Below are 23,497 nucleotides of genomic sequence, written 5' to 3'. Positions count from 1 at the left end.
TGACCCCTGTGAGAGGAAGCGCTCTGCTGTGAGGTCAGCTGCAGGGGAAACAATCACACTGAGAGAACACGGAAGGAAGCAAGCACAGCGTACACTATGTGTGTGTGTGTGTGTGTGTGTGTGTGTGTGTGTGTGTGTGTGCGCACATGTGCGTGTGTGCATATGCACTCATATGATGTGTAATGTCATTTTTCTGGAAAAACTGAATAGGCCGGAAATCAGGGCAAAACACTTTAAAAAAGTAATATGGAAAAAATAATCAAATCATAATCATTAGTTGAAGTGTTGCAAATAACTTTCCCTGTTATCTATGAGGCAGATACACTTCAGAAATTTCAAATCTGTGACAGTAGTGCATTTATAAGCATAACTTTGCAGATGTGTTTTTGCCACAGTTCTCTTTTGCGTTTCTGCCGAAGAGGGCGGGCCCATTCAGGTCACCCCTCATTTAGACCCCTATTTGGGCCTCTCCCTGTGGACAAATAAGTGGCTACAGCTCACATAATCTCGAAGAGAACCGTTTAAAACTCTCAGCACACCGTCAAGAGATTTATAGTAATATGCAATAAAAAAAGACTATAAGTACAACGTGACATACTTACAGCACAGGCAGATGGGCGCACTGGGACACTTTTGAACAACAAAAAATCTGCCAGATGATAAAGTGCAGTTTTCATGGTAAAACTAGTGTAATATTTCAAACCAGGTAAATATAAAATTAAATGTCTAAAATCAGCAGGAAAACACACACATTATGTTTCATCAAGTGATAATTGCAAAATACTTGGCATTGTTGATAAAAGCTGATATATCCAGCTTATATCCAGTACAGCAGAGTTTTGCATTTTTATACTAGCTTTGGAATGATGCAAGCTAATGGCCATTTAATTGGCATTCGCGGCTAAAGGTGCAGCCAAAAACTTAACAAATAAAGCAGATGGCTGTAGAGTCTGTGGCCATAATCCAATTTTTCTATAATAACAATTTAATAAATGACACTGTGAAAACAGTGTGACATGACAGTGGTTACTCCCAGTGATTAAAATACTTAATCATCACCTGAATCTGTGAAAGAGATTTATAGTCATTTTGCTAATTAATCCTAATGATGATCTTTAAAAGCCATTTGCAAATTAATTTGCAGATCCAAATAATCGACACTCCAAGGAAATAAAAAGAAAATGTCACGTTTAAGTTTTATACCAAAAACTACACAAAGCTACCAATTCATACATTCCTTATCCATATTTGTATCCATCACTGAACAGGTTGCTGGGCTCTCCCAGTGTTAATACAGAGAAGCAGACCTTCACACTCATGCCCAATTTAGTATCATCAGTTACTCATAAGTACAGAAGACAAGGTTTATTCTTTATGTTTACTTCTGCCACTTATGCTGAAAGAGCTCAAAGGTATTTAATTCAATTCAATTCAGTCAAATCATAACAACAGTTGCCTCAAAACACTTTATATAGTAAGGAAATGAACCTACAATAATACAAAGAAAAAAAGAGAAAACCCCAAGAATCTTATGACCTCCTATGAGCAAGAACTTTGGTGACAGTGGGAAGGAAAAACTCCCTTTTAACAGGAAGAAACTGTTCTAAGCCTAATCTTAAAAGTAGAGATAGTGTCTGTCTCCCAAATCCAAACTAGAAGTTGGTCCAAAAGAAGAGGGGCCTGAAAGCTGAAGGCTCTGCCTACTATTCTGCTTCTTAAATACTTTAGGAACAACAAGTAAGCCTGCAGTCTGAGAGCGAAGCGCTCTAATAGGGTGATATGGTACTACAAGGTCATTAAGATAAGATGGGGCCTGATTATTTAAGACCTTGTATGTGAGGAGCAGGATTTTGAATTCAATTCTGGATTTAACAGGAAGCCAATGAAGGGAAGCCAAAACAGGAGAAATATGTTCTCTCTTTCTAGTCCCTGTCAGGACTCTTGCTGCAGCAGTTTGGATTAACTTGAGGCTTTTCAGGAAGTTTTTAGGAGATCGTGATAATAACGAATTACTGTAGTCCAGCCTAGAAGTAATAAATGCATGAACTAGTTTTGCAGTGTCACTCTGAGACAGGATGTTCCTAATTTTAGAGATATTGCGCAAATGGAAGAAAACAGTCTTACATATTTGTTTAATATGTGTATTGAAGGACACATCCTGGTTAAAAATGACTCCAAGGTTCCTCACAGTGTTACTGGAGTCCAGTGTAATGCCATCCAGACTAAGAATCTGGTTGGAAACTGCATTTTAAGATTTTTAAGGATGAGTTCAAAAACCTCAGTTTTATCTGAATTTAGAAGCAGAAAGTTAGAGGTCATCCAGGTCTTCATGTCTTTAAGACGTTCCTCCAGTTTTACTAATTGGTGTGTGTTATCTTACTTTATGGAAAGATAAAGTTGGGTGTCAAATGTGTATATCAATAAAATGTATGCTCTGAAACCTGAAGGAAACTATTCAATTAAAACCATTCCTCCGCAGATGATCATTTACCTTCTTTATATCTACTCTTTTAAGAATTTTTGAGATAAAAGGAATGTTGGAGATTGGCCTATAATTACCTAAGACAGTTCAAATGATGACTTTTTTAGAAACGGTTTAACTACTGCCAGCTGACCTTTGCCAGCCCAGCTACAGTGCTGAAGAGAAAGCTAGGGTTGTTTGTATTTCATTCAATCAGTGAAGATGTTCTAGCTTTACAGAGGGCTTTCTGGGCCAAATTATGATCTTTTAAATTAGCGAGGCACCATTTCCTCTCCAGTTTTCGAGTTACCTGCTTTAAGGTGTGCATTTGAGAGTTATACCAGGGAAGTATGACTTAAGGCTTTCTTTTTCAGAGGAACTACTGTGTCTAGAATTGTACTCATTGAAGAAGTAAAAATATTAAAAAGACAATCGAGCTCTGTGGGAGCAGCGTTCAGGTAGCTGCTCTACACTGAGTTGGTGCAAGGCACATAGCATAGCACAAGGCATGTAGCTGGATGTAGAGTTTTCAGAAAACACTATGTCTAGATGAACAGAATAAATGTTTTGAGACACTATCTATAGGTTTTTAATTAAATTGGCTTCGCAAAAAACACAACTGCGAGTTGTAACATGAACAGGAAGTGATGCTCTACCATAGAGAGACCCAATACATAAAGAAGTTTGTCAAATACCACATTTACCTGAACATAAACATAACCAAAAATTATATTCTGTATCACGATCAGTCATTTGAGCTTCGAGCGGCTCGAAATACAACACAGTCCTGTGGGATAAAATCATTTCATGGTCTTACTTCATCTTTCTTACCTTGTACTTAAGACAAATACTATTTAGCTGCCATAATTACTATAAAGGTCAGGCTTTCATCGTATCACAAAACTGCCCCGGCTCTAATGCGCTGTTCAGGAGAGACATGGATAACCACAAACACAGACAGCCCAGTCTACTGTTTCTACCCAGAAACAGGCCTCTAAAGATAAGTTTCCTTGTATTACTGACAGATACGCAGACATCAGATTAATCAAACCAGCTGCTCTTACTGCTGCTTTTTCCTTGGTTAGAGATCTGATACTTGGGTCACTTTGTGCAGAATGGAGCAGTGTGCAGTGTGAGTACAGAAGGGAGCAGGAAAAAATAAAGTCCAAATGGAAGTCCAATAACACCAGAGATCAAATAAAATGCAATCTGGAAAATGTGACAACATTTCTCACTGGGGGATTTTCAAATGTAAACTCGCAGCCAGGAGTTTAAAGTTGCTGTTTCTCATCACATGAGAAAATGTAATTGGTTTCATTTGACTTTAAGACAGTCTTTTATAAACCTTTTAATCTCTTTTCCACTGATGATATTCCCACATCAATATGGTAAGTCAATGCTAAAGCAATTACACAAGCTGGTGAACTATATCAATGCACCAAAGCACCACTTTACTAAAGACGTTAGAATGCATGAGTAGACAGCATGTTAACAAATCTGAGCAGTTTGTCAAAGAGAATTTTCCAAATTAACAACCAACAGCATCCATCTGAAACAACAGCCTTAAGGGTGCGTGATACAAGTAGCAGATGAGAGGCTAACAAATAACCTAACAAATCTCATGGAGATACCATAAAGTTACTGTGTTTCAGACGTGTTTTTTCAAAAAGAGTTCAGCAGACATAATTTCAGGGCACGACTAGAAGGAAAAATATGAGTGGAATAAGCGTGGGTTGGACTGATATATGGTGAAAGCAGACTTACTGTCAGGGTTGGGGGATTTGCGTCCATGGTTAGGCGAGGAGCAGCGGAAAGTGGTGACGATGGTGTTGTGGTGAGGGTTGGGGTGGTGCGGGTGGTGCACTGCTGGATGGTGGCCATTGTTCTCGGGAGGTGGTTTAGTGATGCTGATATCAGGTTTACGGATATCCCCTGGACTAGGGGGCTCAAACTTGCGGGTGTGATTTTGCTCAGGGGCTCAGCTGGTCCCGTTGTTGTTCATGCTGCTCTCATTGCGGCGTGTGACCGGGGAGTCAGTTGACGTCTTGGCAAAAGTCACCTCCCTCTTGTGGCTTGTCTCGGGCGTCTTGGAGTGCCCCAGGACTTCTGGGCGTTTCAGGGCGCTGTTGCTCACAAAGCGTGCGGAAGCAGGGCTGGTGACATTATCGACCTGCTTGCTGGAGGAAGAGATGTCGATGGAGAGTTCAGAACGGCGGGACACAGGCTCCGGAGTCTTGGAACCTCCTCCACCCATGATAGAGCGGGGCTGGGTATAGTTGAGGTTGTTGTTGTTAGTGGCCGGGGTGGCAGAACCGAGGTCACGATAATAGATGCTGGTGGGAGACATGGCGTTACGGTGAGGTGAGTTGGTTGTCCGGCGGGAGCCGGGTGAAGAGTGAGATGAAGTGTCAACATCCTCTACCTCAAAGGACCTCTTCAGGGCTGCATGAAGGAGACCAAGACAGCGTTTTATTCATACAGTCATTCAAGTGCACGCAAGCAGTTACAAAGTGCTTTACAAGTGATCTAGAAAAAAAGCAAAAAGTTGGTGGATTCACAATAAAATATTATAGAAAATTAAAGCGCTGATTAATAACAACACAAAATCTAGTTAAAACACAGGTTAAATAACACAAAAGTATTGGTCTATATTGGTAAAAGTGTTACCCACTACATATGTAATTAAAGTAAGCAAATAGTAGTACATAAGTACAAAAACAATCTTCAGAAATGTATGAACAACATAACTAAGCTATTGTTGTTCCTGTAGAAATGCTTCAATTCACAAGTAGCAGTTTGCTCTTTTACTGCTGTCTGGCATCAAAATAGTTTAAATTATATTTATATTCATATCACAGGTCATTGTAACAAGTGTGGAATTGTTAATGAAGTAAAAAAGAGGAAAAACACTCTTCTGCTTGACAAATGCATGCAAGCAGTATCTCTAACTTGTACTAAACATACTTGGTTACTTTTCACATAAAACAGAACACAACTGGTTGAAAGCTCGTTAATTTACTGGTACAATTTCTTAAATAAATCAAGTACATCCTTCGCTTATAAATGGTGACATTTACAAGTAGCAGGAACAAAGTCATAAAAAAGTCATCAAAAAGGTCAAACCAATTAAGTGAGAAATATAAAAAGTTAACTGTTTTTTCTAAAGGCATTATGAACAGCACCCAAGTAGTAAAGCGCCTGGGGTTTGAGGGTGGAGAAGCTGTAGGAACAGTTTTGGTGGCACTCGAGAGAAACAGCATGCGCTAGTAATTAAGCCGTGTACTGTATCTAATTTCATTCTCAATCACCAGCAGCAAGTTTTTCGCTGCCGTATGGACTGACATGTTTAAGCCAGTCCATGCCTTTCTTTGTCATGACCTTGCTTGCTACGTGTGTGGTACGCTACAATATAAAATTCTAGGCTTTCACACAGAGTCACTCGAAGCGTTTCACGGCATGTTATAGCGCACGCAATCAGTCAAACATCGACTGCCAAGCATCTGGGCAAAAAAAAGTCCCAAGACTCCCTGTTTTTGAGCAAAGTCAACACACAGATAAAGGCACATAGTTCCCCAAGGTTAGTTGTGATGTGAGAAAATAACAGCACTGTCCAAGAAGACACTGAAGGATGGAATCACCCCCTGGTAAGACTGTGCTGGCTGAGAGTCAACTTGAATTTGACTCTCAGAGTTGCTGTGCCAAGCCAGTGGCCAGGAGCTGGCATCATAATGATATACTAGTAAGACTAGTCCACTCACGCACACCCTTTAAGAGCATCTCTAGTTTCTTACAATCCAAAGCACAGTGCTGATTATTTGATCTGTTTGTGGCTTGCGGTGTTCCCAAGTGTGCCTATGTCTTTATGCAACTATTTGGAGTTTTGTTCAAAATGCTTGTAAAGACATGTAAGTATGTGTTGAGGGAATGTATACATGTTTATTTTTAAGCAACTACACAGGGAGGACACAGAGCTGCAGCTTCACTGCTCTCAAAACTCTGCGGAACTCAACACAATCACATCAAAGCTGCACATCAGCCAGCATCCCTAATCTGATTTACTGCCATGAGATGCCTCCTAGCAGCATGGTGGACATTTGATACAATTTGCTGTCTAAGAAAAATTCAGGCCAAAGCCGATGTCTTGTTCTCCTTTTTGTGTTAGTTGGACACACCAAGGAAATTCCCATGCACCGCGGGAATAAATAAATCTGATCTCACATCTTGGAGTTCGTGGTGATTTGTCTTACAAATCCCTTTAACTCCCCGCACCTCCCTGTACACCACTCATCTGGACCTTGAGGTACAGTTACCTTTCATCCTTGGCACTATTACTATGTAGAAGACTGGTTTTATAAATGTTGTCTTAGCCATTAGGCAGATAAAACCTGAAGTCACTGAATATAATGTAGCTGTGCAACGCCTGTGCTATGTGTGGAAAACATCTGTTTTACTAAGAAAAATTGAAACGTTGACAAAAGATCATTAACAACTACTAATAAACACTTTAACAATATTCTTTCTCACAATTCTGTTTCTTATTGCCTGAAGTTCAATATCCAACTTTACAGTCTATTACTTGAATATGCAATCTGTAAATGGTGTCCAAACCCACACTGCAACCGAACTATGCCCTTCTTACGCCTGCTGTCTTGTTTTTGATGATTCCTAAGAGGGAGTCCAAGGTTATGGCTACTTTCAACTCTGACCAGAAAATGAGTCGGTGTGCCAAAATCAGTCTGCACATTTCACAGGAAGCAAAGAGGCTGTGATACATGCATGAGTCTAATCAGTGAGGCATTCTTTTTAACCTCCTCTGCAGTCAGGACTGCAGACACCCGTGCACACTCTTAACTTTTCTTGACACTTGCTGTAGACTTTTGTTTAACTTTGGAGAAGTTGCAAGTGTGAGAAGCGAAACCTGGGGGATATATTCACAAGTCTGACCAAAATCAGAGAGCTGAACCAAAATGTTTTCCAGTGACCTGTTAAGTGATTGCAGATTAGTATTTCTGGTCTTGGCTGCTTTGTGATTATATGCCTTCAGGCACGTGACTGGAGCAAAGGGTTTGAGTGCTTTGCTCTCAGGTTGTTTGTATTTAGAGGCCGTGCAGCCAAGTGTACATAATTTAAGAGCACAAGTGTATTTTAATCTTTCTCTGCTTTTTTTTTTCTAGGAATAAAGAGAGTGGAAAAGGGCATTCGGGGGCATTTTTCATTCACTCATCAGTCAACTCTTATATTCTTATTCATAAAGTCTGTCATACCTCGTTCTGTTTTCTTGTTTAGCCAAAGAAAAAAGAGGAAGAAAGAATATCCTAAGTACAGGATCATATAGCAATAGAAATTGTATTTCTGTAGGACTGACAGATGGATGAAAGAGCATAGTTCCCTGTGAAAGAGCATTCCCAGACTATGAGCAAGAAATGAGAGGTCCAGTCTACCCCAGAGGAAACTCATTAACAGGAGCCAGAGGCCTCATCTCCCCACGTCCCTCCACTACCTATCACTGCCCAGTGTTCCAGTATCTCACACTATCTCCTGTGGGAAGATAATGCAGCTCAGACAATGTATCTCAGGACTACCACTATAAAAAAAACCCAAAACAAAACACACACAAAAACAGAAGCAGCTGTTCACAGTCATTTATCCTATATGCAGCCCAGGTGCCTAGCCACACTGTCTCTTTATCATCAGTGTCATCACTTACTCTCAAGGACATCCCAACAAATGAACGCAAACATTCGGTATCATCTCAGTGCAGATGGACTAATAAGAGATAGTCAGGGCTTTGAGGGCGGAAAACAAACACAAAAGAAAGGAGGGAAAGGCAGAACACTAGAAAGTGGGAGAAGCCAAAACAAAACTGTAAGCACTTCTATTACTGGCATGAGCTGGGAGTGAGGGCTTTCCACACTGATTTGGTATGTCAAAGGCGCACATCATTTGTTAAGGGATGAGCTGACACATTATTACATTGCTGCAATAAGATTGCAAAGGTCGTAAGACTGGAAATATAATAATATAATTGACAAAAATCTTACAACATGAAATATATTGCATATGGTGCTGGCAAGTTTTAGAGATGACTGGTTCTTATTTCAGTGATTAAAAACACTGATTTTTATTTTTTTATTTTTAAATTGATTGATGTTCAGTTCCTGTTAATGAACTTCACCACTTGTTATGTATGTAGCCCAATAAAGGTCCGCTGGGAAAGGGAAGGGATTATGCATCTGAACTGCTGTAAGGCATTTAATGTGGAACAGATGGGTAAAGTGCTTAGTTTGCATTAACAGCAAACTGCTTTAACAGCAAATGAACACCATAAACAGGAGCAGATTAGAAAATTATGTTTTTTTAAACTAAGATGACAAAACTGGGAGAATTACAAATAAAGGACTGTCAGATAAAAGGCGTAGTTTTACAGCACACCTGCAAACATTTCATTCATTTGAGTATTGTGGTAACGTCCTTTTAGATGGTAAATGTATATAAAAGTATATTGCATATATACTGCATATATTGCAGTGCAAACAACAACAACAACATAAACAAAACAGTACATCAGTATTTTGATTAATAAGAGGGCGTACTTCATTTTACATAGCCTTGAACTCACAACTGGGTCCAGTAATTCTAGCCTCAGAGTCATACGTCAAGTGATTAAGACAGTTGCTGTCTGTCACACACTGGTTATTTAAGACCATTTTATGCACAGTGCAGTTTATCTGATGTCAGTAGCCACTGAATATATATCGATGTGGTCAGGCAAGGAAAAACATGACCAAGGCTTTAATTGACAGGACAAGGCCAAACAATAAACGATAGAATTTCACACTATGCTATTCTGCTGGGTAAGACAAAACCTTAATGCTAAACTGTCAAACACACACTTCCTTCAGCTGCCCACTGACGGTGTTGGGTTAGCTAATGGTGCCCGGGAGCAGTACATCTCAGTGTGTCAGATTTACTGCACTGGTCTGCACTGGTCTGGCCGAGGAAAATGAAATTCTGGGAATGTTATAGGTGTTGTGGTGAAGTGGAAAGACATTAGAGGAGAAGCGAGTGTGGAGAAATGACCAAAATTTGCATTTTTAGTTTTTATTTTTTGCCATAATGTTGATGAAGCAGATGCTTAAAACCAAGATCTGAGCTCTAATCAGAACCAAGAGGTAGTTTCACCTGTTAGATTTTTTAATGCGCACACTTTCCAAACTGATTGGAGTCTGATGTTGAAAGGCTACCCCAGTTCTTGGCTTTAGGTTCTCAAGGCTGTAACCTGAGAGATAAATCCTTATTCTTGTACTTTGATCATCCACTGGCTAACTGTATTCCACATGAATAAACAGATTTACATCAGTGATCAGTGAAGGTATAAAGAAAGTTGTTGCATTCCACTTACCGACAGATAACAAACTGATTGGGCTTAAAGTCCTGATATAAAGGGAGTGAGGGGGAGAGAAAGTGGTTGACAAAATGCAGATTAAACATGTGATTCACTGGAGCTTAGTGACCTCAAAGTAGAAACGATGATGTTCAAATGAAGAACTTTTTGCAAGTTGAATCACACAACACACATTAGAAGATGCCTCAGCAAAAAAAGAATTCTTTAAACGAAGCAGGTGCACTGAATCTGCCACTAAACTAACAGATAAAGGATGTGACGATCCAGCGCTGTCAGCTGTATCTCTAGCCTCTGGGTGTGATGATGTCACAAGCAGCAAACGCAGATTCACTAACACGGGGCTGGAATCGAATTCCTTGCAGGTCAGAGAATCCAAGCATACAATACTTAAAGAAATCTCTGCTCTATCTAACTGGCATATTAGCAATAACTTACCACCTGCACTGTAATATGTCTGCCTCAGAATGAACAGGACCACAGAGAACCGTAAAGAATGTGTTGCATATATGCACATAATCCACTCATACCAACTTAATAACACACTTGCCTCTCTGCCAAGTTTGGAAAATGTGCCACACACAGACACTCTGTTCATTTCGATGTTAATTTCCTCTCTGTCTATGCATGTCACGCGGGACAAAAATGTTGCACCTGTAAGCAGATAATGTGCCTAAATGTCTTGGCTCTGTTTAGGCTGGAAGAAACATGAGAGGCCCACTGTTCAAACGTCTCTGTGAATATATAAATATGGACTTGTTCCTAAGGTTAGACAGATACGTTCTCTTCCTTTCAGAAATTCATAATATTATTTCAGTGTGTAGTTTCTATGGACGTTTCAGTCACCCATATTCCATTATTGGGTCTATCCGAAGAGGAATTATTACATCTTCAGTGTGTTCACCAATTAAATTGCCTTTTTGTTTCGGTACCCATTTCCTCCTCAGTGTGAAATATAGTGGAGTGCAATGCACTGTAAAGCATAATGATGTGGGGTAAAATGGGGATTTACTCAGTCAAGTGTTTGCTGTGCAGCTTTCTCTACCCTGAATGGAAAATGTAGTCAGTGTAATAACACATTGAATGGCCACAACATTAAAACCACCAATGCAAAGTACACATTCATCTGGATGTTACTTTGAGGCGTTTCATCAATCTAAAAGCTGTTACAGACCTAGCACACCCCGCCACGGTAATGACACTCTCCAGAGGCAGTGGTCTCAGCAAGAGAATGCAGCTTGTGAAACAGCAAAAAAGGCTCAAGAAGGGAAACGAGAAACACCCAGGCTTGACCCATCCTCCAAACTCCACAGATCCCAATCTGATCAAGCATCCATGGGATGCGTCCTAACAAGCCTAATCCACAGAGGCCCCAATGCAAAGCATCTGCTGCCAGTGTCTGTCTAATTTCTGCATCGGTGCATTCAATTCAGTGGATGAGACTTTTCTTATATAATTGAAAAAGTGTTTTAAAGAAAAAAAATCCTTAGCTGAATGTGACCAAAACAAGCTCATATGTAAATACCTCTGAAAGAGTGCCGGGACACAACACACAATAAGCATGAAACAGTTATACCGCCTTATATTTTTTGAATCTATGGATATTATCCCCGTCTACAGCTTAACTGCATCAAAGCTGTATCAAATCACTGTAAACCAGATTACTGGGTAGAAGTTGCTTTACTTAAACAATCCAAACACAAGTGTAATTTCAATAATCTGGTCAATCTCAAGGATACAGAAGTCAGCATCAGCCCATGACGTCTGACGGTAAGCATCAGGCCAAACAGCAGCTGTAGGAACTGACAGGAGGAGGAACAGGAAAGAAACAAGCGAGGAGGAAGGAAGAAAGACAGAATAGCAGAGGAAAAGGAGGACAAAGGCAATCAGTGCTAGTTCCACACTGGCTTGACAAACAGAGACAGAGTTGTGAGTTTTTTTATGAGGGGTTAGACAGATGTTAGTTCTTACTGCTGAGGTTTTCACTGTCTCCCTTTCAGTGTTTACAGCTGAAGGCTTTCCGGTGATGGTATTGTGTCGTCTCAATACTGCGTTTCTTTCTGTTATTGCTGTAACCTCAGTATAATCAATAACAGACAAAAGGTACAGGAAGCTAGCATCCATCCAGCGCTATGTTTTTTTGTTTTGTTTTTTTAAATACATGCACAAGTGCCCCCGCCCACAGAAACATATTTGAAACTAAGAAAAGCACAATGTACATTAACACCACCTATTGATCAATTTTAGCCTTTAGCCAATGAAAATGTCTTACAGATGGAGTGAAAGAAATGCAGAAAAATACATAACAAACCTTCAAAATCTGAAATAATTCCCTCCAAGTGTGGGTTGACTCCAGAATCAGACATTTTTTCAGGCAGAAACCTTTTCTTTCAACTTCTAAAGAAAGTTTGTTGCTTTTGAACAAACTCAAAAATAGAATCAGTGTGAAACAAGTCGGAGCCCACAAGTTTCTCTTAAAGTATCAGCTGTTTCTCTCTGACTTCCCACCAACTTCTCTATGTTGCTGCATTCAGACTTCAGAGAGAGAGAGAAAAGGCAAGCCTCCTCCCTTCTCCTCCTCCCTGTAGTTACACACCCACCCTTCTCCCAAATGTCCTGTGTACGTGTGTTTCCCCTGCCCCCCACACACTCATACATGCACACTCATGTAGACAACAGACGTCACTCTGAGACCCTTTCCAACCAACCAACCAACCTGAGGTGTGATTTCCTCAGTCAGCCTCTGAACAGCTCTGAGAGCCGAAGTGGACAGCATGTCAAAAACCAAATTAAACTCAGATCAGACATCTTTGTTACAACTGTGGCTGTTATGATCACCTTCATAAAGAATACCTTCATTCTGGCACAGCTAGAGCGGGACTACAGTTAAAGTGAGCCTTTGAGGTTTCAGTTTTGGGTAAACAACCTCTAAAACTGGCTGACATGTTAATTAGAGTGCAGTCACTTCAGGAGTAGCTGCTTTCCTGTGACACGAAAACCTGAGAGACTTCCTGGAGAAAGTTGACATTAGGGATATACAATGGCGCCTCAGGGCAATCAGCAAGTGATTTGTGCACCAGCCCGCCTTGTGTGACTGTGTTATCAGGAGAAACATGGGAATTCAAGCTCCGTGGACACAGGTAATATAGCACTACTGCACTTCTGCTGGCAGTGGCACTGATGAAAAGCCTGCTTTTTGATGTGGTAGATATGGTTACATTGCTCGTCCTTGAGGCTGCTCTAACCAATTTGGTGACTGATCTTTGTAGCGATAGAGAAATCGTGTTGAAAAGGTGCTGACAAAACAACCCAAAGTGGTGAAATATCAAAGTTAGCCATGCGTTTACTTAACCACTTCCACTGTCTCCCTGTGGGACGTCCTACTGGATTTCTTATGCGGGAATCTACTGCGGAGTCAATGCAGCAGTGATGCTATCACGATAATTGATGATTGGTCATGAGTGAGCAGCTTATCACAACTTCCTGTTTGGAGACAGGAATGACTGCAAATGAGAATTGTGGCAAATACACTCTGATCCTGGGTTAGTTTTACAGTTTCCACACTAATGGTAGCGGTCATAAGCATTAATGTAGCAGATGATTCCCGACTGGCATTGAAGGGAAACCCAAAACTAAAGAATAAACCACAGGAAGCTGGTATTTCCCACTTCAGTGTCACACATTAGGTATCACAAATTAAATGGCGTCTTTCACCACAAGAATGGACAAAGAGGCTTAAGTGTTGCGTGGCACATTTACAGCTTTTAAGAAGCATTCGCGGAATCCTATCTGAATGAAAAGCTTCATTTTAAGGTGCACTGGGTGCCAAGCCCACCCAGTGGCCCCTAACCCTAACACCCGAGAGGTCAACAGTAACACAGAATAACACTGTGTGTTTGTGGTACAGTGTCATTACTTCATACAACTGCTGTGAAGGTGTCTCAGGACAAAAAACAGAGCACAGCACATGCAGTGTATTCCAAATCCAATAGTAAAATATTAACATTTATTTTCACGTGTTGAGCTTTAAGTCCACCTTAATAAAGGACAGAGCAAAGTAATGATTAAGCTGTGTGTTCAGGTCTTTATAGTGTATATTAGTGTGTGTGTGTGTGTGTGTGTGTGGGCTCTCTCTGTATGCTGACTGTAGATTTTGTGCTGCACTGTGGACAATATGCAACATGATTCTGTAGCAGTTGCACTAAAGGACACACGGCTTGTGAAACACACACCTCATTTAAGCTTGTGTGTATTTATCCAAACATGGATACACAATCCAGGCAGGGCAACAGCATGAGCTCAAAAATCCAGAGTGACATCTGGAGTGACAAATCTGTGAGTAACATTACATGAAAATGTGCCTTTGTGTAAACTGACTGTAACTGCAGGCGCAGGTTTGTTTGTGAGTGTCTGCGGGTCCGTGTCCCTGAAAGAGCTCTGTAATAAACCGAGCCCGAATCATTCAGCGTCCTGTCTCTTTGGCAGTGAAAGACACCAGAACTGTTTGCTTTGTGTCTTTTACCTGTGCGCGAGTGTTCAACCCTTTAAGCAATGCGTTATTCCCAGAGCAGTTTAATGTTTTCACGAGCGGGGTTTGAATGGGATTTAATGATTCACGCTGAGATCACCTTGATGGGATTTTCCAGAGACATTGCATTTAATTGCACATTTATATTATAATCAATGCCTCAAAGAACACAAATACAATTTTTACTTTGAAGTGTTGGAGATGTAGAGCATTTCTAACATAGCAAAATCACAGATACTCTTAGGAAAAAGACATAATTTAATCACTTTGTTTTCTATATAGATTTGACATTAGGCCTGGATCAAAGTTGCACATTTTGCAGTCACCTAGGGTAGCACTGGCACATAAGGCCTTGCTTTAACTATGACTGTTCACTGGAAAAACTAGTGAGAACATAAAATGATTCATGTTGTCTCCATCGTAGTAAGATAAATTGGCTTAAAATTTGCGTGGACAATTTATAGTGGCAGGAGGCTGTCGTGGTCTGCAGACTTGGATGCTAGTCCCTGTGTAAGTAATTGGCCTCCTAAGTTTTTGGGTGAGACATACATTATGAGGGATGAAAAGCAAGCCTGAGTATTTTGTCCATGAAATGTTCCCACAAGTTCCCCATACACAGCTATCGCTTTGTTCATATTTTGACACTTTACCACTATTGTACAGTTGTTCGCACCCGAATGAACTTTTCAGAGGAGTTTGTTTATCTCTGTTTTCTCACCCTTATAATAACCCATGTTTCCATCATGTTGAGTAACATCACCTGTCAGAAATCCTCTCTCAGGAGGAGTGAAGGTGGGGCTTCCCTATCAGTTTCCTTTACTCTATGCACTGTTTTCATGGCTCCCTCATTTATCATTACTAAGTAATAATAAAAGAAACAATATGAGGTGAGATACTGGGAGAGCAGCGGGAGGAGAACTGCGAGGCGTTCACTCGTAGAGGATGTCCTGTACACCTTTTTTATGGAACATGGTGAGCTGAGTGATTTCCTTGATTTCCTTCAACTCTGGGTTCATGTGTATTTGTGGATGTGGGTGAGGTTATGTGCACGTGTCTTTTAGGGTGAGGGTATACAGCTCTCAGAGTGGATACACCACAACAGCACTTCTACAACCCCATATGCATGTGCTAAAAGAGTGAACAGTTAATTAAAGACAGAAGTTGCAGACTGTGTGCTCAGATTCATCTGAAGGCTAAAATTAAAAAATAATGCTAAACGTTGCGTGCTGATGTTTACGAATATAAATAGCCACAAACATAATTAGACATCTAAGATGCATTTTTAGAATATAATAACTTCGAGGAGAAAAGCAAACATCGTATTCACATAAACCAAAAAGTTGCAAACAAAGTGGACTGCATTTTTAATGATAGATACAGTCTTTTGAAAACAGAGGGAAAAAGCACATCCTATGATTCAGTAGCCTGTAGAAGCTCGTTTAGCAGATATAAGTTGAAGTAATCCTTTTCTGTACAACTTTATCAATCTCTTACATCATTGTGGAAGAACTCTGGCCCGCTCTTCTTTACAGTGTTCCTTCAGTTCATTGAAGTTTCAAGTATTTATTTATGCACAGCTCTCTTCAGGTCCCACCACAGCATTTCTATCACGCTGATGTCTGGAATTTGACAGGGCCATAGCAACACCTCAATTTTTCAATACTTTTTCAGCCATTCTGTTGTAGATTTGTGCTTGGGATCATTGGCCTGTTGTATGACCCAAGCTTTATCTGTCGGACCGATGTGGTCTTATGGTCAACTCACTGACTGTAAGGCACCCTGATCCCGTGGCTGCAAAACAAGCTCAAATCATCGCTCTTCCACCACTGTGCTTGACAATTGGTATGAGGTGTTTGTGCTGATATGCTATGTTTGGTTTTTACCAAACATGGGGCTGTGCACTGTGGCCAGACATCTCCACTTCTCAGAAGAACACAAGTAGTGTGGTTTGTTCAGTAGCAACTTTCCAAACCCCAAGCTGTGCTTTCCTGATCTTCTTAGTGAAAAGAGGCTTTCTCCTGGGAACCCTTCCAAACAAGTCATACTTGTTCGGTCTTTTTCTAACTGTACTGTCATGAACTTTAACATTTAACATGCTAACTGAGGCCTGCAGAGTCTAAGATGCAGCTTGGACTCTACTGAGCATTGCACAGTCTGAGCTTTGGATGAATTTGCTGGGTCATCACTGTGTTAACAAAACCTGACCAGACTAACTTTGTGTTTAGAGTTTATATAATGCATCATACTAAGACGTGTCGAGACAAGAACTTGATGAAACTTCTTGATCTTAACAAATGTGAGGAGATGTTTATTTGCCTTATTTCCCAAAGGAAGTGTATCAACTTGTCTTTTTAAAACTATCAAAGAGGGCTTTAACCGTCCTATTTAATATCCTTTTTACATCTACTGAATTATTGTCATTTGATTCTAAACAGGCCACAAAATACTGCAATTAATGTAATCGCAACAGTCATGATGGCTATTTCCTTCCAGTTTAAATGCTAACACATAAAGCAACTTGACACATCTCTTATGTCAAGTCGTAGGCTTTGATTTATTTTTCCTTTAGTTGTATTTTCAAAGTAATTCTAACAAGTCAATGTGTTCACCATACAGGACAGCCATGGTAGATGATATCTCATGTTGAACATATTACTTCAATCCCAAACAGATGAAGAAAAGGAACAAGATGGTTGTGTTACAAATGCACACAAGAATTATTTTTGCACTTTTAAGCAATCACAGTCTTAGCTCTTACCATTTACAAAACAGAGGCTGAGAGGATCAGCGATGGGTGGTGTAAGGGCTGGGGCAGCTGTCAAGACAACAGGTCCAAACTAAACCATACAGCACAGACGGAAAACCAGGAAACAGCCATGCAAGACTTCCTTAAATAAGAGGAAGTCTTGCATGGACCAGGGTGAAGTCATATCTAACTACAATGCTTTCTTGTTGGCAAAACAATGCTCTGTCACATATCTCGAAAACACCACCCGTGACCGCCTCCCAGTTATTGTGACAGTCTTTACTAAATTCATCAACCTCCATAAGAATCACTTCAGCTGTAAAATATGAATCATCCACAAGGGAAATTTCACAAACTGAGAGAAATGGTGACTACAGTGCAGGAGATAAAATGACACTGCAACAGTGCCATCAAGTGGAAACAAAGATAGGTGTGCCATGTGTGTCTATGCATAATGCCACTCACTGAGCTCAAACACCTGATTTAAAGAGACTGTTGCTCATCTTGATGCCAGGATTTAATTATTTAAAAAAAGCTCAATAAGTCAGATTAGAGATTTAGCAAATCTATACATTTAAAAAGAGTATAGAATAGAAGAGAACTAAGTAGCAGCAGATGCAAGAAAGTTGAAAGAGTTTTCTTTCCAGAGCTAAATCGTATTAGCAGGAATATTAGCTCTGCTTCCTATCCCCCTCAATTTAAAATAAACTGCATGTGCCAGCTAGAACTAATCTGACAACTAGGCTGTGCAGCTTAAAATGCTGTGATGACAGCAAGGAGACTCAGCTCTGTCTATCTACTGATGGGCTGTGTATGTGGATCAACTGTACCCAAAGCTGGTAGCTTCAGTTCAGCAGCAACTGGAAGATTTCTCTTTCTGGGAAGTCATATTTGACAGCTCATCACATGAGATTTACTCACTGGCTCTTTGTGTGCGAGAGCTGATAGAAATAGTCTGAGCACTTTACAGCCTACTGTACCTGTGGCTGTGCGTTCAATCAATGATAAACAAAGAAGAAAAGTTGAAGGTTTGTAGCTCATGCAACATCTATGAGACGTAGATCAGAAGGTTAAAGTTGACCTGTAGACGGACGCGCACACACAAACACACACAGACACACACAGACACACAAACACACACAGACACAGGGCAGCGGCTCCCACCGCAACAGATCAAGCAATGCAAACGCAAGTGGGGTGGCTATAGCTGAATGCTGCCGTACTGCTAAGAAGCTGCTTCCATCTGAAGTCTAACCAAAAGAAAAGAAGCTACGCTGAACAAAACGTTGAACTTACCAGCTATTCTGTCTCGCTCCATAACTCAATGGCTACCTCAGATAGCCACATGCAACCCTCTCGCTTTTCTCTCCTCTCTTTCCTTCCCTCTCTTTTTTCTGCTTGAAGACTTCCCCTTTCTCCTGACTTAGTCACCCTGTCCCCCTTTTCCAACCCTCCCTCTCTCCTCCCTCCTCTTCCTCCCTCCGTCTCCCTTGCTCTTACTTCCTCCAAGTTTTAATGTCTTCAGTCTGTCAGAATAACAAGTGAACAGAACAGACAACCACAGCCATGTGCGAGTCATATGGAGTCCCTCTTTCTTGCTTTCTTTTCTTTCTCTCTTTCTTGATTTTCTCTCCTACACACATATTTCACAGACTTTTATCATAAGCGGACACTTTTTCACTGTCGCCTTTTTTCTCCCTCCACTTTTCTTTTTCCAGTGTTTTATATTATCTCCATGATACCGAAACGAGTCCTCCTTTCTCTTTATCTCGCCTGCTCCCGTGACACTGAGGCTGTATTATCTCTTTCAAATAGAACTTCAGCCCACTTGGCCATAGGTCCTCATGTGAAAATAAACTCGCTTATTTCAAGAGAAATACTCTTAACAGTCCACAAGGACTCCCTGAACTACTCCAAGAACACACACTACATGTTTCCATGTCATCATTGCTATACTAATTATGCTATCAGGATATACAAACCCTACATTCACCAAGGCCAACATTTCAAACCACAGATGAGTCTCTAAGTGGATTAAAGAGATTTCTCATCCAACCTAATCTAAAAACACTTCAGTCCTGGCACTCATGAATGAGGAGCCTCTCAATGAGGCTTCTTTGCAACTTGCTAATAATCGTCATTACAAGATCTCCACCAACAAGCTTGTTGACCTCTGTGTCTGTGTCTTTCAGCTCAGCATTTAGGAAATGACAACATTTTTCACAGTCTGAAAGCATAATTGTTCTGTGAAACCAAAACCAGATTTAGCAGCAGAAATCACTGGTGCTCCAGAGCAGCATGCACACATACTTCACACATCATGCCTGACCCTCTGCTTGCTGCTCAACAAGGTCAAGGGCCACTTAGGGAGCTGCTCTCTTGGCAAAACAAACTCATACGCATCCATCTTTGTTTTTGTGTCTGGGAAAGAATGAGGAGTAATAGACTAACATGGAACGACTCACTTCCTCTTTCTTAGAAGGAACATCCCTTCTTTAAATTGCAAAGCTAACGTCAGCAGAAAGCATAAACCTAAAACAGTCTTTGTATCACCCACAAAAAAATACATGAAAACAAGCGGATAGACAACATCTCTCTTTATTCAGACCTTGGACAAAGTGGTCAAATAACCTGTAAGGATTACTGTCCAAAAGTCTTGAGCCGCTCTTCTTCTCTTCATATTTTGTTAGGAAAATGGGAAATACGTGCAGCGATTTACTGAAACATGTGCAAACATAATGGAAAGTATGCAAGGCAAAGAGAGAGTTTATACAATTGTAATGAGCTTGAAATTCAATATTTGGTATGACCACCTCCATTCTTCAAACACAGCCTGAACTCTCTTAGACAGGATTTGTTGTAATTTCTTTAAACAGTCTTCAGGAATAGTTCTTCGGGCTTCTTGAAGGGCATTCAGAGCTCTTCTTTGGATGTTGGCTGCCTTTTGCTCTGTACTTTGTCAAGATGATCGTACACTGCCGCGACGATGTTGAGCTCTTGGGTCTTGGAACACAAGTTCACGACTGAAAGAGTTCCATTGTGTGTTTTTCTATTCAGGTATGTATTCACTGCATTGGCAGTGAGTTTGGGATCACTGTAATGCTAACAAATGAAGCTGCTTTCAGTCCCAAGCTTTCCTGATGGTACTGCATGGTAGATCCAAATGTTTTCAGTCCATCAATTTTGACAAGATCTCAACGCAGAACCCAAACCATGACAGAGCCTTCACCATGTTTACTTCTGGACAGTCACCCTCATTTCTGATGAGTCAGATATATTTCTCAGGTCCTGCCAGGTCATTACAACAAATATAACAAATAACAATATAGCAAGAAACAAAAGAAGTACAGTGACAATCAGTATAGTAAGAAAGTGCCTAAAGATGTAATTAAAATGGGTTATGCATAAATATAACACCGGTTCATCTCTTGAGTTAGATGCCTTTTTATGCTTAGATGATTTTTAGGTGAGCGTTAAGTGGCTGAACTAACAAAACACATTAAAATGGTCAAAGAATGGACTGAAAGTGAGTGAAAAAGCAGCCAATGTCCAAAGAAAAACATTCATAAAACCTTGAGAATTATTGCAGAAGACAACTTTAAAAAAAATTACAGCCAGGTCTGGCTCCTTTTGTCTGGCGCCGTTGCACAGTACTGTATTTCCTGTAATGATGAGAAGATTTTCTCTATTTGGAGTGCACTTTTACCAGAGCACTTTCATCTTCAGTCTTTTGTAACCAAATGTTTGTTTTGCTTTGTCTGTGTTTCAAATTTCAGGGCTAGTAAGGGAAAGATTATTCCCATTATTTCACATTTTTCAACACGCTTTTCCACATGAAATGAACACAAATGGTAGAGGGGTGGATCATCCTGACTAAAACAGGAAGCGCCACTAACATACAAAAAAATACACAGCTTCCACTCTTCTGTAGTCCCGGGGGCCATCATTTGACATCTGCAAAAGGGAAGTGAGGAGAAGCAGAGCAGAAGAAACAGATTAGGGATATTCAAGTGTAGGTGCGATGTGAGGATTTAAGTAGCTTTAGCTCCAGGGAGGCTCTGTGGCTAATTGCAATAATTAGAGTTTTAATAATACCTAGAATAAAAACAATCATTTTATATATCATTAACAAGGTTAATAAAACAAAATAACTATTTTAAAAATAAAAACACATGGATTATAGCGCACAAAGGGCTTTAAATACAAACACCTGACCGAAGATTCTGGTAAAATCTTATGTCTCATAAGTTGGTTGTAATTAAGATTTCCATTTATATTTCTAAACATCCATATGCATTTATAAATTGCAATGTTTTTACCTTGGAAAGTCTGCCTCAGATCAGCCATTTTTTCAAGGGCTGAGAACAATTACCGCAGCTCTGAATTCCACCCGTCTGGTGAGTTTAGATGACGATAAAATTCTGATGGAGGAGACCTTTTAAACCCCAAATCGGAATAAAAACACAGACAAATTGTGAGTGAGCGTCCTGGCGTTGAATCCATATGGCAAGCAGGAAGTCGATGTTGTGACAAAAGTGTGCGTTTAAAAATAGAGATATGTCTGTTTTGGCCACTGGCTCTTTCTGCCCCACGATGATTTTCCAGACTTACAAAGCTGCAGTTAATCACAAGGTCAGAACCCCCCCCCCCCCCCCCCCACACACACACACACACCAAACACACAACATGTGCTTGTGCATTTGTTGACTCACTCACATATAACACAACAGAAATGTAGTTTTTGATGCTGCAAAATGTGTTAAAATGCCACGTTTGACATTAAGAGCTACTTTTGTTTTCTTTTATTTTTGGATGGAGACAAGTTATGCTCCAGAATCATGTTTCTTGCACTCTCTCCCTGTTATATATGTCTCACTCTTCTTCTCTGATTTGTGTGTGCAGGTATCTATTAGTACACAGGAATGTGCACATTTACATGGAAACATCCTTTAAATGGCGCCGATGATGTGGATGCAGGAGCTAGGGTTAGTAAAGATTATTATAACTTAAGGATAAATAGACATTCCATGACTTAGTTTACTTATTTAATATGAAAGTGAAAACAAAGATAAAAAAAAACCCAAAATAACATTTTAGATATTTTATCATTTTATTTATGAGTTTAATTACCATTTCTTTTCCTAATTATCTCACATAACCTAGTTTGGGGAAGTGTTGCTGGAAGATTACTCGCAGCAGTGCTTTGGATCTTTATTTAAAGTGACACTGACCTTTCAGCTTTATTTATTTAAATGTTCTTTTTCTGCTTGAATGTAAATTACAAGTTTAAAGAGGGACATTATTAGCTTCAAACAGCTCATAAAAAGGGGTTTAACTGTGTTAGTTTTGAGAGAATTCATGTTCCCAGTGAATAAACATGACATTTATGGCCTCGTTTCTCTTGCATATGCCTTCTGTTTAACTATACATAGTAAACTGGCCTTGGTCCTAGAAAGAATCTCTTTTGTATAGCAAAACCCAAACATTTTAGATGTATGTGACAGACCAAAAGACTTTATTTTGGGTGCTGCAAAACAAAATTTGTGCGTAGTTTATGGGAAATTTGTTTCTTTGAGCTTGTAAAAGACATAAATCAGACAGTTTGGGAGACAGACAGAGGCCTCCCTCATTCATACCTTTCAACACCTCTCCATCACCTGCTGGAGAGATAACCTCCTATCACACACACACACACACACACACACACACACACACACACACACACACACACACACACACACACACACACACACACACACACACACACATAATCAGCCTCTATTATCTGTATGTGCCTCTGTTATGAATTTAAGTCATTTCATTGACATAAATACACAAACACTATAAGGCAGATGGTCATGAGACAGAAAGGCACGTGCGCTCGTTCACTCATGTGCGACAAGCTCAACCCCCACCCACCCTGTCCAGATGAACGCAAGGTTATCACACATTGACTAAGAGTGGATGGAGAGCCTTGGGGTGCACATTAATGTAAGCCGTCACTGCATAGCCCGACCTATGGGCAAAACGTGACTCAAACATGCTAAATTTAGTTATATAACAGTCGGGCAAAAAAGCTCACCAGCATGTAAGCCAACACTAAAGGGATGCCTGCAGGGCAGCGGTGCACAATGAAGGAGAAAGAAACAGCGAGTAGAAGATAAAAGATGAAATGAGAAGAGGAGGAGCGAGCATGGGAAGCGGTGAAAGAGGCAAATTGAGGGGAAAGAGAGGAGAAAAGGTGAGAGCTGAAAGCTTCTTGTGTCTTCAGGAGTGAAAAACACCTTTTAGATGGATCTACACTCAGACTGCACACTCTACAGACAAAACTAAACTTGGCAAATTAAAACTGATTTGTAG

The 23,497-nt window shown here is 40.3% G+C and overlaps 1 protein-coding gene across 1 annotated transcript in view; it reads right to left on the bottom strand.

Annotated features, from left to right (window-relative positions):
- Positions 1 to 18,544, bottom strand: part of septin9b (septin 9b) — a 57,182-nt gene extending 38,638 nt beyond the window's left edge. The window contains 3 exon segments of the mRNA XM_082536589.1: positions 4,226 to 4,439; positions 4,443 to 4,903; positions 18,434 to 18,544. Coding sequence (XP_082392715.1) covers positions 4,226 to 4,439; positions 4,443 to 4,903; positions 18,434 to 18,455 — 697 coding nt within the window. The 5' untranslated portion in view covers positions 18,456 to 18,544.
- Between the last annotated feature and the right edge of the window lie 4,953 nt (positions 18,545 to 23,497).

Source organism: Aulonocara stuartgranti (genome assembly GCF_965226115.1).
Source record: "Aulonocara stuartgranti genome assembly, chromosome: 6".
Lineage (NCBI taxonomy): Eukaryota > Metazoa > Chordata > Actinopteri > Cichliformes > Cichlidae > Aulonocara > Aulonocara stuartgranti.
This window is presented reverse-complemented; position numbering and strand designations above follow the sequence as displayed.